At 39.8% G+C, this 17,117-nt stretch overlaps 1 protein-coding gene across 3 annotated transcripts in view; it reads right to left on the bottom strand.

Annotated features, from left to right (window-relative positions):
- LCOR (ligand dependent nuclear receptor corepressor) overlaps positions 1–17,117 on the bottom strand; it is a 58,791-nt gene that overhangs the window by 20,324 nt on the left and 21,350 nt on the right. The window contains exon 7 of one of the 3 annotated variants that reach the window (XM_026851620.1): positions 6,132–15,729. The exons of the other annotated variants lie outside the window; for them this stretch is intronic. Within the exon in view, the coding sequence (XP_026707421.1) occupies positions 14,760–15,729 (970 nt within the window). The 3' untranslated portion in view covers positions 6,132–14,759. Of the gene's footprint in view, positions 1–6,131; positions 15,730–17,117 lie in introns of those variants that run through there. 3 annotated transcript variants of the gene reach the window in all.

Consider the following 17,117-nt stretch of genomic DNA (forward strand, 5'->3'; position numbering starts at 1 on the left):
TAAGGCAGGAAATATCTCTATGCATGCCAGTGGGGAGAGGTTTTTCCTCTGCGCTAATGCACACCCCTCCCCTTCAGCTCAAACCTCTCATCCTTCCATTTCTGCACATCCCTCACATCATCTCTTTTTTTTTAAACCCTTGTCATTACACACTATTGTCCTTCCTCCCCCTCTTAAGAGAGTCTATTCTCCTCTCAAAAATTCACCTTGGTATTCTGGCCCACAATTCTTTTTCTCCTTCATTTACATTGTCACACATCTGAATGCTAAAGGAAGACTAACAAATAAATCTTGTCTGACCACAGCAAATATCCACTAAAAAAGGTCCCATCTCCCCCATGCATCTGATATTTGTCCAGCTATGTGGCAAACTGGGAACTATACCTCCCTTAGCATGTAACACGCCATCATCACTAACACACCCAGTTTTCTTTAGGATTATTTACCTAAAGATAGGTAAATATCTTGGTGGTTTACCCTTTATAATTGGATGCTGCAGTTAAAATGTACTTTATCTCTGTTCAATTTTCCTTTCTGCAGCATAATGATAGTATTGTTTGCTTCTTTATAGTGGGGACAAAAACCATCAATTGCTGGTTTGCCATAAAGGGAAAAATAGAAGGAAAAAATTTATCAACAACAGCTTATGCCTGCAAAGGAACAGATCCCTTGGAAAAAGCAAAAGTGACTCATCACTCCTCACGCGCAGCGAGGAAGGAGTGAGCACCAGAGCCTGGTAGATTCCCCCCCAGGATGCCTTCACAGATGCCTCCCTCTGACTTCTCCACCTCCCTGGTCCTACTGCTCCCACCAGCAGGAAAATGAGTTCCTAACCTTCGCAGAGGAAACTAAAGCAATGATGACCCATTAGCACATGCTGCCCATCAAGCACTCACGGGTCTCCTCTACCACAGACATTTTAAGTGCACTACACAAACCCTGAAAGCTCAGAGAAATGAACTCATGCTTAACCACAGTGGTAACGAGGCCACAGCACTAACGGGATAGTGGCATTTTTACCGTGCTTTATATGACCAGAAGAATACAGAATGGGACAAACCCTAGAAATCACAGCTAAACCATCTCTGAAAAATCCTCCCTCGCAGTGACTCACACATTCAGATGGCAATGCAGAGTCCGAACCACGTACACCGTGGGGATTTTTGACCCACAAAAGTCTGAGTGCCAGATTCCCTGTTGTCCTGCTGAGGCCTCATTACTCCTATTAATTTCATGAGGAAAGTCCTTTTTTTTTTCACTCAGGAGCTATACAAGAACAGACGAAACAGCCAAAGCACAAGTCTTATCAACCTGCTCTTTGCCAGCACTAAGCCACTACACTACCTTTGTCACTTTGTGCTAGGTTATATTGATTTTAAGCTTTGTTACTAATTTTTATTCCTAATTTAATAATACGATCATTAAAGAAGCTGCAGTGTATATTTCTTTTAAATCCAGAGTTACATTACTTTTGCTTTTATCAACTAGCAATCCAGTCTACACTCAAACAAAAGTAAATGCACCAACATAAGGACAGGTATAGGCAAGACGACTGGAATTAAAGAGCTATTGATCAGTCACCATTACTGTACGCACTTGTGTCTATTAGAGAAAAGCTAACACTGGTCCTGTAACAGGAGCAAAAATGTACTTTTTTTGTGCATCAGCAGAAAAGCTCACTGAATTACAGCTAGGCAGACCTCTAGCAAGCAGTGAGGTTAGGTAGCTGTCACCACGGTCCAATGCGAACTTTGTTATTAGCGAACACACTTTGGGTACTGAGTAAGCTGGTTTAGCTTTAACATCTCAGGCTGATGGATGATGGCTAGAAATCAGAAGAAAAATTGTATTTCCATACAAACAGAGTACATTAGTTATAACAGCTTCTTATGCAAAACCAGAATCCTACAGCATCTTTTTTTACTCTCTCCTTTCAAAGTCAAATAGTTTGTTTTAAACCACTGCTAAACACCTCACACACAGAGCTACTTGTTTCCTAAAAGGAACCTGAGGAGGATACTGCGTGTGACCACAGTACTTCTGAAAATATGAAAAAACTATACCACTAGCTTCACCTAAAAGGGGAGTGTGGTGGAAACTAGTGGATTCTCCAAGCAAGCACCTCAGGCTGAGATGACAGCAAGGGTCCCAGCACAGGTATCAGTTGTGTGTATGAAAACACCTTCACATGAGCAGGGAAGCTGTTGGCTTCTCCCACGGTCAGTTCTTCCCCTGCAGAGCCAGAGCAACTCTCAACAATTAGTGTCAGAGCTTTCCTCTAAGGCTCGGTGAGAAGAAAAGCACAGTCAAAGGCTTGGCTTTAAGAAAAGAAACCATAAAAGCTCCTTTCAAAGTTAGGAATGTCATTGCAAAACGAGTTAAGCAAGCCCTATACTTTATTAGCTGGGCAGGAGGGATCTGGGTGCACGTCACCAAAAAAACCCAAACCAAACCACAGCAGGTGTAACAAAACTGCCTATTTAGCACTATAATTTCTACAGAGAGTTGGCTGATAAGTCTGTACAGACAAAACCACTCCTCCTGTCGCACAAGGCTGGCTGATCTGCACCTGGAGGCAGGAGTCCAGCAAAGGTAGGCACGCAAGCTGCAATCCAGCTAGCTCAGGTAACAGCAGTAAAGGAGACAGAGCAGCAGCGGCCACATGGGCTGGGAGAAGCGTGTCGCTGGATCCGCCGCAGGCTCTCGCACAGGCTGCGGCTGAATGAAGCCTCTGCCCACGTTACTGTGCGGCTGAAGCCTCTTCACCGCGTTACTGTGGGTGCTGGGTAGGTCACAGCCTGAAACTCTGGTCCGTGTCTTGGGGAAATGCAGCTGTATTTTCATACAGGCAACCTCGCGTTTTCAGGCAGCAGTGCCTGTATTTCTACACTCTGAAATACACCTTAAATGCTTCTAATTTTAGTTGAGCTTTTAAACGGTTCCTGGAGATTTGAGCTGTAGCCATCACATACAAAAACCTGCTATTTAGTCAAGTGTGCAGGGACTAGACCTCTGCACAGTGGCATGACACCTGCAGAGGAGGAGGAGGCAAGAGATGATTTTGGAAGTTTTATTTCAAATGCAACCTTTAAATTTTGATATGTTAGAAGTGACCTGTAAAAATAAGATGCAATTGTTTTGTGCTCCCTCTTCATGATACTAAACGAGCTTTTAAAGGTTGTGTTATCTGGGGTTTTCAGGGAGACAGGCAAGAAAGGACTCAATTAATTCATAATTCACAAGTGTGAAGTCATTCAGATTTCTTCTGAATTTCCTACTAGACAACTGAGAACATTTTGGAGTTTAAGTCACAGAGTCTGCATCAAATGCACCAGATCAGGGGAAACAGTACTCCCACAAACAGTGTTATTTGGGATCCTTCCAGCATTGTAACATATATTAAGTGTCTCGAGACTAACTGTATTTAAAAGATCAACTTTTATTTTAATCCCTTTGTAATCTTCATTGTATCAAACACCATATTCCTGGATTTGTCCCTAACACTTCAAGCTCTGTTTTTGAAATTGCTTTTGGTCTGTACCTCTGTTCCTCTGTACATGAATCATATTCCTAAACAGGTCCAAGAACCACTACTCCCAGTGAAAACCACGGTTCAGCAAGTACCCATGGCTGGGCATTCACCAGAGCAGAGTATGCAGATGAAGAAAATAGTGATTTGCTGAAGCATCTTCCTGAATTGGGATTTAAATCCTCCCCCTCCCCCCAGACCCACTTTTGTCATGCCTCTAGGAAATTAGATAGCTCAGCACGCTCAGGCAGGAAAGCCACTGGTGATCCGCCTTACTGAGGACGCCAGAGTAAGCTTTGCATTGCTGCTGTCTGACTCCGAGCAGCCATGACACAGGGGCTCGGTTTCGGTTGCACAAGAAGATGAAATTGTGATGCTCAGGAATTTCCTTAATTAAATCAGCTTCACTCACAAACCTTAAGTTGACGGTCAACACAAGAGCGTTTCAGATCCCGCAGGCTGAGGTCAGGGAGTTGCTTACTTTCAGGTTCAGGTATTAACCGCAACACTTGCAGGTAGTGACCTAAGGCTTTCTGCAATTCCCTTCACAGAAGCACACGTATTTACAAAAGAGCAATCAGCACCACCTCTCATTTCATATCTGCTAGTATCCGGACTGTAGACAGTGACCCGGGGGTACGTGGGGGTACAGTCCACTGCTAATCCATGAAGGATCTGTTATTTCAGAAGGGGAACAGATATGCTCCTGTGGGTTCAGAAGAGGCAGCTGCCTCTTCCAATAACAATGGAGCAGCTCAAAACCCATCCTGAGTCAAAACGAGCTGAGGCAAATTAGCAGAAGAATTTTTAAGCTGCCTAACAGGGTTAATTAGGTTTCTTTTCTACTTCTACAACAGCAGCAATGGATGCTTCTGTCTGGGTCTGGGTGCAACATCTTGTGCACTACCGCCATGGTACAAATTTGTATTACAGAAAACAGCTTTAAAAGAAGAATTTGAGACTGTGTTCCTTTAAGTCTGAACAACTTCAGTTTAACAGTGCGAGACCATCAGCAAGTCCTCCAGGAAAACCAGAAAAACTTGGTATTTCTGATAATCGCAGGGCTAAAAGTGTCGATTAAAAATGTTCTGGGAAAAGCTTGCAGAGTGTAATACATCCTAAAGAATGGCAGATGGGAATATGGTTCATCACTTTCAAAGGCTATTTTCATAGATTTGACAGATGTATTCAGACATACAGAAAAAAATATGATAAATGCTAGTTTACAGCACAAGGCTTTCAAGCTATTTACACATAAAGACTCACTATTCCTGAGTAAGTATGAGACATAGTCTCTAGTCAAACCAAGTTTTTTATTTAAGAGAGATTTGCCCCGTAAAGCTAAACCAATAACAACACCCAGCTACCTTATAATTTTGCTTTTTGTTTTTAATACTAGTATTAGTATACAAGGAATACAATAGTTAGTATGTAATGCAACAATTATTTAAGGATCTTAAAAAAAGGCACTGAAAAAATCACATTAGCAAAGGCAAACCCTAAATTACCTACTTTTCAATAGCACTAGCTGAGAAAGGCAATTTCTCAGGAGAAAAGCAGCCATGGCTAGACAGTGTGGAGCATTATAAATTTTCCTAAAGCTAGGAAATCCCTATGCATCACTCTCAAGATCATCCCAGGACTGAACACAAAGGTTAGCAGGAATGCTTAAATTCATATGGGTTCCATTAGACACCACTTACTGTAACCTACTTTTTAGTATTCAGCATTTTGGTATCAATAATGCATAACGTCAAAAGTAGTTCAACCCAAAGTACGGTCACAAGAAAGTAAACACGGGTCTCAAACAAGGGCCAGCTGAGGGGCAGTGTCATTGCTGAGTTTGCCTTGTGCAGAAGGACAGGAGGACAGAGTTGCTGGAGCTTTCCATATGTTAAATTGGGAGCTGGGGACCTGTCCCCTCAGCAGAGGGAGGGCTGGTGGCTGCAGAGAGAATAAAAACAACGCCAGCACCTACTGGTGCAAGCGAGCAGCTATGCGATCTCCCCCAGCCCGGTCCAGTCTCCCCCGGGAGGCAGGCGGGCAGGTGCGGGAGGGCCGCTGCCCCGCCACCGAACCCACCGCGGGCACGAGACCGTGCACGCGAGCCACAGCGAGCCGCGCCAGGCAAGGCCAGGGCACCCAGCCAGGCTTTTATTACCACCGCTCCTACCCTGACTCAGTACTAAGCGCTCATTGAACAAGCCTACACCACTTTTTTTTTCTTCCCCACCCCCCAAGATACTGCTCGTTCTTCGCCAGATAAATTATTTACCATGAAAGAAACTAAGGTGGCTGGTAGGGAAGAGCAAATTAGAGTATGGGAGTTCATGAGACCAGGCTGGTACGAGAGAGCGTTTCAGCTTTCACATGTATTCCCTACCCAGCTACTAAAGCAGCTTTATCGCCAATCCTCTTTAGGACAAGAACCAAACAGAGCACAGAGACTCCAAAGCTCGATCCTTCAGCTAGAATTTGCTTTACCTTCTGTTTTCACTTCCTCCCCTGCTCCTCTCACTTTGTAATAATTTGCATTTCATAACCTCTGGTGATTAGTGTGGGCATTTAGAAAGCATGCTAGAAACAACAGAATTGGAACCCCTTAAAGTTTTTCACAACAAAATTTATTAGAAGAATAGTGGTTTTGAAAAGTCTAGCATCCAGTGAAAACTACCATACACAACGTTACAGCTGGGAATGTGTTTCCAAAATGACATGGTCAAATAATACAATGGAGCCATTAAATCTTACACATGCACAACAAGAGAATTAGCGCTTTGACATACAATGCAAAAAATAAATGGACCACATGAAATAAAAATTTTAAAGTACTTATCACATACATTAAGACACAGCTTATTTAGTCCAGTCAAAAAATCAGAACTGCATTAAAAAAATTAATGTAGTGCAATCAAACCAAAAACCTTAATTTGTGATCATAAGTGCTCTACTACATAAAACATTGATCATAGCAAGGAACAAAAAATTCAAATCACACAGTACAAAAAAAATCTGTAAATAAATATAAACTACAGTACAAGAGAAATATTAAATTATACAATTCCGTCAAACTGTAAACAGTATATTGAAATGAGGTCCATAAGAGTAAAGGGGGGGGTTCCTGTTTTTTTTTTTTTTTTTCCTTGAACTTCTAGAGGTCAGAGAGAAATGCCATTTTCCATACTCTTCAAAGACTATGGGTTACATAAATAGAAAGAGAAGACTTTTTAGATGTAAAGTGTCAAATAATAAAGCAGAGGTGTTGCTGACTTGCGACTGCCAACTCACTGCGAGATCAGAACAGCAGATTTTACTTTAGAGTTTCGCCTCCTCGCGAGCGCAGCACGGAGGCCCGTCACTACAGATGTTCAGTGCCAACACATTCTGAGTTAGTGCTCAGCATGAGAGAGGAGACACCTGCTGAGGGTCTGGTCCTACCAATTAGGTGGAAGCGATTACGTACACCGCTGCCGACTTGGACCTCTGCTGATTATCTGACAGGTTTACACGCTTGTCATACAAACACCAACTTTGGCAGAACAATTACTAATAAACTCAAAGCACTCCCGGCCCATTGGTTTCCATCACAGTGGCCAGTGCACAGAATTCTCTAAGGACATTGCATAACTAGAGTGTAGAGGTCAGACAGCCAAGGACCCGTGCTTGAGGTTAGAAGTAGTTATGGTGAGAGAGAAGCAAGAGCCACGTTAAGAAGCTGCCTCTGCCGTTGGCAGAAGCAGTTGGGAATGTATATCATTTTTAGCTGCGCTGGCTAGTAGTGGCATTTTAAAATATATAAGTTTAAGATAACATATATACTATATATGTATATAATATAATACATATTATATAATATACATAGGAATTTCTTACAATACATACCAGGAACCCCCACACGATCTGCTCAGTAGTAATAACTGAATATACAGAATGCCACTATAAGTGTCTGAGGCACTGTGTGCTGGAGAGTAAATATGCAGCTTTAAAATCCGTTTGGCTGAGTTATACCTGGATACCTGAACTGAGTTTTAAGTTGACATTCATCAAGGATGTGCTATCAGCACGTCAAAAGAAAAGCAAAACAAAATACAAGTCACTGCTAGGTTTAAGAAGAGAGTACAAGTACCTGAATTGAGTGAGGATAGTGTGTAAACTGTCCCTGAGGGTTTTTAAACAGTGTGTGTACAAGTTGGATTCCTAAGAACATTAGTTTAAACTTACATTGCGGACTGATAAAATACCAATGTCTGACAATTTAACAAGTGGAGGTTAGAAAGAGTTATGAGCAAACACTCAAAACATATTTTATACATTTTAAAGCAGCAGTAAGCTGCTGTAAGCATACATCCCATCAGTACAAGCAACACATGGGACTCAGATAAAGGTTTCTATTTGCAAAAAGCCCATCATATATCGATAAGTAAAGAATATTCACCTGCTAAATTAGAATGCACCTAGTTACAGACTAGCAATTCAAGATTAATTTTTTTTAATCAAATACTTTGCTATACTTTGCTATTACATACTAAAATTCCTTAAGCTCACTAATGCTGGTATTCTAATCTATTTTTTTTAAATGTTCCCCCTTCATTTAAGAAATATACCATTCCACAACTTAAACATTAAGATCCATTTTCAGTCCTCAGATGTAAAAAGCATGTCAGTGAGTTTATATTAAAAATTTACATGGTAAAAAGGCTTGAATTTCAGCCAGAGATTCTAAATACTACTCATTCCCTGAAGGCATAAGGGAGAAAGAATCCCTACCCATTTTTCTTGTGATATAGTTTTCAAACTGAACATTAAACAATGGTCCAAAATGATTTTTCGGTTTGGGGAAACTTCCCTTTCCCTACCCATCATCCCAGATTCCAAATATCAAGCCCTGAAATGGCCTATCGAAATGATTAGTTAAAAATATCAGGCATGTATATATACATCCCCTGCCTGAACTCCAGAATATTTTGTTGTACTAGTCTTTAAAAGACAGATTAGTATCCCAAGAAACTTGTGATCTGACCTGAAAAGCCGTTAAGTGATCCTAGATTGTACATTTAAAATATCTCATAACCTGAAGACCAGATTTAATTAAGACTCTGGCATTGTAACAGAAAAAGTGCTGCAGTTATTTATCCCTTTTCTGGTACTTTAGGATAGGTCAGACAAGTGCTTTTTATAGTGACAGTAAAGTTTACGTGCTTTCACGTAGGCATAAAAAATATTATCTGCAAAAATATTTGAGAAATGTAGCACCAAGTAGTTGATAAACTGTATTAGTAGTTGTAGTAGTGTCTTCATTATTTCCGAGTAGGAAAAAACATTAAGTTAGACTAGGTGATGACTATAAAAATTGTTTTCTGACATTAACTTTTCCTGCTTCAGTCAGAATGAAGTCTGTGTCCTAATCCCTGCTCCATAAGGTAGAGTATCACCTTCAGTCCTTCTGAATTCTACTTACCAATTCAGTAGAGACAAGCACAGGGGTAAGGGTGGGGATGTTTGTTTTTAAGAAGGTGAATTAAATGCCCTGAACAGGCCAAAAAAAAATCCTTCCTTCTAGTACGTTGCCCAGGAAAATTGATTTTGCAACTAGGCTAAGAGATTTTTGTGAGGATTAAGTAAAGCTCTCTTAATATGAAGGTTTTCATGACAATACCTGAATATAGGCATAATTCAATGGGACATGAAGTCCAAAACTGCTGCTGTAGTATTGGTACAGAGACTTGGCCCCAATCAAAGCAAGAATAGGGGGGGGAGAGAGAGAGAGAGAGAGAGAGAGAGAGAGATGGACACTGGAATGCTTTAATTACTTACAGTTTTTTCTGATATTTGTGGAGTGGATTTACGGATCATTTTGAGTCCACAATATCTCTCTGCTTAGTGATCATCTCAGTACCTCATATTTATACACTGGATAATTAGAAATTGATAACTACAGTGGTTATTTTACTTGCTACACCCATCAGAACTGCATATAACTAGCAGTGCAGATTTTCAGGTTTCTGAAGGTTCTAATTACTGAGTTTTCAATATAATTCAAGATCAAGTGGAAACCTTTATAGTACCAAAACTAGCCACAAAACAATTTTTTTTAGGTACAGCTTTTTAAACCAGTATTAGTCAACATTATTTACTGGTGCTAAGAAAAAGCAACATTGAACTAGACTGAAATTACATTAATTTCCTGAAACATTTGTGGGCAAAACTTAGAAGTTCCTGATCCTCATGAAAATGAGGGAAACAACTCTTCCCATTCTACCTTTAACATCTGGCAGAGAATTTGAGCTATTTAAAAAATACTGCAACAGAGCTTTCAGTACAGGTTCATAATTTTGCCTTCTTAAAGAGTCTGGACTGCAACAAGTGTATGCATTCTTACACTGAAGAGTTAAAATTTTGTCTTCACTGAAGAAAGAGCTCTTTACATTACAGATGTAGCCACACTGTTTTTGAGAAACAAGGGAACGGCAAGGTGTTCCCTTCACTCCTTGGACACTGTGTTCTTCTCCTAAGACTCAAGGACATCTTAAGAGCATTATTTCAAAGTAAACTGGAAAGAAACACATGATAGTTCCAGTTTTACCTGTATAAGAATTGTTGCAGATGATATAAAAAGCATTTCAATCAGAAGTAAAAAGTTGTTCCAATCTACACAAAGCATACTCAGCCCTAAAGCCCCTGAATCACTTCGCCAGCTCCTTTGAATTTCCAGGGGAAGGCAATGTACTCTCAGGTTCTCATGAAAGAAATATTTAGACTCAAATGTCGGCCTGCCACAAGACAAAGCACAGACTATTCCTTGTCTGCTCTTAACCGGTCTAAACACATGTGCAGTTGCCTCCCATGTTTAGGAATATCTTCAAGCACTGGAAAGCTCTACAAAAAAGGTGGTATAGGAGTTGTGTGAGAACACAGAAGCTGACCGTGTTCTCTGACTAGAGGCACTATCCTACCTCTACACCTGCATTGTTAAAAATAATTTGCTTTCTAACTGCTATGAAAATTCAGAGTCTGACTCCAGGTCTAGCAATAGGGTTCGTAATGCAAGCATCCAACTATGAGTTCTGCAACAAGAAGAAAGTAAAGGCATACCTGTATTGCTTATGCAGCAACTTCTGCGCAACAGGAGGAGGAAAAAAAAAAAAAAAAAAGACGACAAAAAAAGAGAGAAATTCTAATGGAAATCATCTTGAGCCTTTAGAAAAAATTAATCAGGGAATGACTGGAAAATGAAATACCTTTTGATAGAAATAAAAACGAGTCCAGAAACGTGTCCTTACAATATCTAACCAGAAACTTTTAACTCTACAGCTGTACTCAAGCATTACGGCCACAATAATGCCTACAACACTGTGGAATGAGGATCCAGCTGGCTGAAAGTGAGGTAATAGTTTGTAATAGGTCAGAGTTCTAAAAAAGCACTTTTACACCTTACAAGTCCAAATAAAAAAAAAAAAGGACACATTTCATACATGTTGGGCTTTCTCACCAGAACTGTACGATAATTAACTCCACACCAGGACCCCTACCACACTAAGCCTTACTCATCTTCAATTATATGCTGCAGCAAAGATTTACCAAGCGACACCTAAACTTCAGTACAATATGAAACTTGATTCTTAAAACTTTATACACACAAAATATAAAATTACTTTTCTAGGATGGGGTAGGGGAGAGGGATTCTCCTTCATGATACTTGGACTGAAAAACTAGTTTTCAGAGACTGCCACAAATATTATTCACAGTTTCTTGCTGTCAGGCTTTTTCAGCTACATCAACGTAGTACACAACAATACTGTTAAGTCCAATAACTACATCGGATGGACATTCTCGGGAATAAGAGAAAACTAGTGACAAAAAATACCCGAAAGGCCTCCTCCTAACGACGTCTCGATTTTTACAGGGTTGTAGTTTGTCTATGTTACACGTTAATGCGATCTCAAAAGAGCAGCAGGAGAGAGATTTTAAACCTTCTCTCCTGTCCAAGTGATCCAAGTAACATAAGCATCCACTTAGCAGAAATAACATGAGAAACAAGGCTTTTGTTACAAAGACAGCAGTGAACCACACCTTCCCACACCAAAATATGGTCAACCAGGGGTTTTGGCCATGCAAACTGCTGGTCAGCAGAAAATTAAGCATGCTAATGGACAAACATTAATTCCAATCATATATTTAAAATGATCCCAAATACTACTAGTTAGCTACACTGAAAGCGCCTGTAAAAAATATGTAGTGAAAAATGAAAGAAAACAATAGTGATCACTGCAGCACTTAGAGTGATACTAGTCTTATGTGATGAATCACCTCAGAGAAAATACATTAGATGGGACTTTGAAACAAAAAGTTAACATTAAAAGGTGCACCTGAATATTACAGACTAAATTTACAAAACCTACAATAAGGTAAAATATATATCTTTTGAATATTCAGCAGCTTTTTTTTAAATTTGTTTTTATTTTTTGAGAGGCTCATGAAATTTTAAAAAGGGACCACTAACTAATCTCAACCATGCTTCACAAAACAATAATGGCTATTTCATATTGCAGTTACCAATGTAATGCAATTAGTGCTTAAAAAATAATCTACACTTTTTTCTTTTTTTTCCTTTTTAAACAGAGACCTTTGGAGGAAATATGGTTGTTCAAAAGCTTCTCGAAAAAGAAAGATTACCTGAATATTAAGTTATCACAGATCAAGTGTTGTATTTAAAAGCTTTGCAGACTTGAGTATTACAATCTTCAGGTCTCAGGACATTTAAACTGAGAAAGTTACACGTTTGGTTTGTTGTTGTGGTTTTTTTTTTTTTTTAAATCCACTTTCTAACCAAAGCAAATAAAGAGTACTCAACTTCTCACTATCTATTTACAATTCTTAGCCTACAGTCTGAAATGACAAGACAAATTCTCTTTTAAAACTGCAGCATTAAAGGGTAGGCACACCATTCTTCTGCTGCACGATTGTCACCCACTTAAACATACACATACAAAATATTTAGGTTAGTAAAATGAGCACTCCACATACACTACAGTGACAAGTTTTATAAAACTCATGTTGCTTAAATAAAGACAACTGCAAAAGGTTAAACCTCTCTGAACAGTAAAACTGTGTTACTTTTTTTTTTTTTAAACTTGCAGCAAACTTTCTACCATAACCTCCAACAGCAGATGAAACCACACGTTTAACTGCACCTTTATTGCAATCACCAGCTAAACTGGAACGTATTGCAGAGTTTATATACTGCTACTGAGCTTAAACTGCTTTAAATGCCAAGATGACAACTAGAGAGCTACGAGGAACCAGGATTTTGAGTACTACAATATATTAAGTAAACAAAAACAAAGTATACTTGGGGCCAAATGCCCAGTCCGTTTCAAGAATGAGCAGTGCATATTTAAAACGACAGCAATGGTGTGCCTAACCTTTGAAAATATGAAGTTGCTGGGGAGGGGGAGAGGCTAACAGAATCAACTGTTTCAGAAGTCATTCAGCATCCCTAGGACTATCTAGGCCACCCTCCCATAAACTTTGAGAAACCACTTTCAATCACTGACATCACTAAATGCTCTCACACAAAAACTCCAATGCTTCTTTTGGTTGTGCAAATGGGAAAGAAAAAAAAAAAAAGTAATTCTATCTACCTTTTGCACAGATTAAGACCAAATTGTTTCTACCTGAAGAACCAGCAATTCTCATTTGGTCATACTGTGGTAAATCCAGTAAGCTCCACCTAGTTACTGACCACTCCTGAAGAAAGTATCAAAGATAAAAGTTCTGTACAAAACTTATCCTAGATCTCCATATAATGATAACAATATCATCATAGTGAAAAAAAAATGGATTTGTGGTTTACGGAGTGCTTTTATGGTGTTTAAATGCTTATTCTAGCATGTGCTAAACCACTATCAAAATAGATTAAATAAAAACAACAACAAAAAAGCAGGACTTAGATTAATTCCTGCTACTGGCAACTGTAATATTTAAAAAGGAAACACCCATTCATTGAGTGTTCGACCCTGACAGTATTACAGATAGATATGATGCAGAGCCTGAATTAGATCAGGCTACCAGTGTTTTACTTCTTCCCTGAACATTAAAAAGCTCCTTCACTAATGTGGATATTTGGGCAGACTACTGAGGTTGTAACGTTTGAGATCACTGTTGTGTGGGATTTTTTTTTTTTTCTTTTTTTGCAGTATCACAGTAGTTTGTTACACAAATCCCCCTCCCCCAGATTAGAGTCATTTAAACTAGTTGTTGGAACCACATAGTTTAGTAAACTCAGAATCAAGTCTGTAAAAAAGCATAAAGGTCACAAAGAACCATAGTTCTGTTATAATGAGGCATACCCTAATACATCATTTAGTGTACCCTGACTGCTCCTGACTGCGAGAAGCTTGTCTTCCGTGAGATAAGGCTACATCCTCAAGCAGGTGAGTCTAAATATCACCCTTCAAAAATATCAAACAAAATTACAGCGAAGGTAGTGTTACAAATAATTAACTGACATATTCTGAAGGTAGTGTAATGTAAATTTTCCCTCCCCGCCCCTCCCCTCCGGGTGAGCACTAAGCAGACAATGAATGGTAAGTATGTTTAATTTAGAAATAAAATAGTGGAGAGCCTAATTAGACCCAATTGATTATCCATCTAATAAACAAATCTCTGAGTTCAAGAAAGGTACCATTCCTAAGTAACCTGATTTAGCTTAAATCTTTCAATCAACTGGATCAAAGAAAAAGAGGGGGGGAAAAGATCTCTGAAACATTTTGAAGAATGACAGTCTGATTCTCATTCAAAAAATGCCTGGTTTTAGGAGAGTATCAGTTTTACAAAGTGGACTTATTTCTATAAAGGTAGACATGAAAAATCCAACACCAGAAGTTCAAGCAGGCTCTACAGGCAAGATGTCCACTTCCACAGATCTGCATTCTTTTTGAGGTAACTCAACTCTCTATTACAGAGAAACATGCAAAAGGAAAAAGAAAAAAAAAGAAAAAACCAGAAGGGGGGGTAGTGGGCAGATGAAGGAGGGAAACTGCACCATACCAGGCTAGAAAAATTTACAAATGTGACATTCAGAGCACACCTTTTGCCTGTGTCCACACAAGTCTATGCTAAACTGCAAAGAGTGTTGCAGTAAATAGGAAAATCAGGCGCGCTCAGTGGTGGTTGAACTATGCAGTAGTGCTCACCCAGTTTGCAAAGTAATTGGCACTCTACAACATCCCTACTCATCTTTCAATTCATTTGCACTTTGTGCTGCTTCTCCCTGGGGATCTAATTCAATCTTTACTGAAACATCCTGCCCCTCCGACCTCATTAATTTCATTTTTTTCTTTGGAGGGTTTTTCAAAGTGCCCAGCCTCTCTTTAACTTTGTACTCCAGTGTACTGTGGGGGATCCCATAAATACTCTGAGCTTTGGAAACACTCATTTTCCCGCTCATAACCACAGAGATTGCTTCCTCCAGTATCTCGCTGTTGTACTGTCTGTATCTCCCTCTTTTCTTCCTAGGTTGCTTGGAGCCAGCATCTCCCTCTTGATCTGAGGTGGGATATGGCTGTCCAGAGGTAGACTGCTCAGCATCTGAGCCCCAGGAATCTGGTCCAGCATCCAGCAAACTTCTCCTGTTTTGTTTTGGAAGGATAGCCCTTAACTTTTTGCTAAGCGCGCTCTCCGTTTGTGAACCCATTACCAAAGAGCTATAGCTGTACTGGTCACCAGTGCGGGACTCCCATGAAAGGTCCATGCCTCGAACTTGTGGTATCTTTAAATCCACAGGAGACGAATGGCTCACGTCCTTTTTCCCATCCTGTTTAGTTTGAAGTGCCATTTTTTGAAAGGCAGAGTTTTCTGTAAGAAAAGGAAGGTCACTGATGTTGCTGAGTGCACCATTTCCCCTGAATTTCATGCGGCTGAAATTGAATTCGTAGTGTGGTTTTGCCCAAGAAGCCTCCCTGGATAATATTAAGTGCTGTCCATGATTCTGTAGTCCAGATGGCCCATGGCTGGCAGCTGTAGAAAACTGGTTTCTGCTCAGCAGTTCTTCACTAATCTGGAGTGATCGAGCCAGCGGTACTTTAAGAGATGTGGAGTGGCCATAACCTTCCCTGGTTCCATCCTGCAAGCTTCTTGGAGGTACCCCATCACCACTCTGTAGTCCCTCCGGATGGTGCTGGCTGGGTCTCCCAGGTCGCCTAATTGGATGGAAGGAAACTGATGTGAGCAGGACTTGCACAGGTAGGGAGGGATGGGTGAGGGGGCCACTCCTTTATTAGAAGGCCTTGCTTGGGTAACATCACTTTTTGTGTTATTTATTTTTCTCTAAATTTTTTTTTTTTAATTTTTTTTAAAGTCTCAGCATCAGTCAGTTTTAAAACTTGTTCGCAAAAAATGAGAAGCTTTTTGGGCAAAGAAAAGTGAAACCTGTTGGCTGGTCTCTGGTTGGGTTCACAAATTCTCGGAGTAGAAAAGACTTCGCGCAAGCGTCTGAAAATAGCACCTTAATTACAACGTAGTAATCAATAGCCATAGATCTACACACAACTGTGTTACTGGTGTGACGTTACCACTAAACAAGTACAGTAATAAAAGAGTAAGCCAAAGTGCAACATAGTCAACATGCAAATATGACTGTCACCTGCAGTATCTACACATAGGTGGAAACCTTGGATGGTGTTTGCTTACATCATATTGAAGAATTGCTGCTCAGGGTAAAAAAAAAAAAAAAAAGCTTAGCAGGCCTCAAAGGTATTTGCTTGACTTTCATTAAGCACCAAATATGAAAGCTGAGATACTGCAGATCACAAAGGAAAACACTGCATTACACTAGACTTACCAAATTGCTCTCTTAACAACTAATTGCTTATATACACATGTCCCTGATTCTCATTTAATACATAGCACGGCTAGGAAAAAAAAAATAAAAAAAATCTAGCTCCAACTGTCATCCAGATGAAGGGTTAACAGCAGAAAGTGGTATTTTTACCATTTTTCTTTTGTCACAAGTGTTGTTTCTATGACACAAAGTACTACTACTGCAGATAAACATGTGTATTTTAATGTTTTGCTTGCTTAGCCCCCTGCAGTAACTACGTCACACTAGTTTCAAAATCCACCTCCAAACTTCTCCATGTTCAACATACAGATTAACAAAGAGACTAGTAAGCAATTCTATTTTAATGCTCTGGGACACTACACTGGTGTAAAGCCCTCCAGCTAAGTCAGCGTTATTTAAGGATAGGATACGTACTACTGAAAAACTACATTATTCTTTTTAACATCACACTGGGATTTAAAAAAAAAAAAAAAAGTAGTCTTTAGAGAAAAGACATCTACTGAAAGGACCTAGCATGTAACATACACAGTGCTTGATACACGTGCTGCTAGCTTCTCTCCAGGATACAACAGGTCACAGTCGAAGTGGGTAGCAAGAGTCAAGAAGGATTCAGAACAAAATCCAGAGATGTCAATGAAAGTTTACTATTCCAGAGAACTCTCAAGCAATGTGCATTCTCTGCCCCTTCTACAGCATGTATCAGCATTAGAATATGCACCAGAGAATCCTAAATAAAGGACATATTGG

The sequence above is a fragment of the Athene cunicularia genome, assembly GCF_003259725.1.
Source record: "Athene cunicularia isolate RWA chromosome 6 unlocalized genomic scaffold, athCun1 chr6_part1, whole genome shotgun sequence".
In the NCBI taxonomy this organism is placed as follows: Eukaryota; Metazoa; Chordata; class Aves; order Strigiformes; family Strigidae; genus Athene; species Athene cunicularia.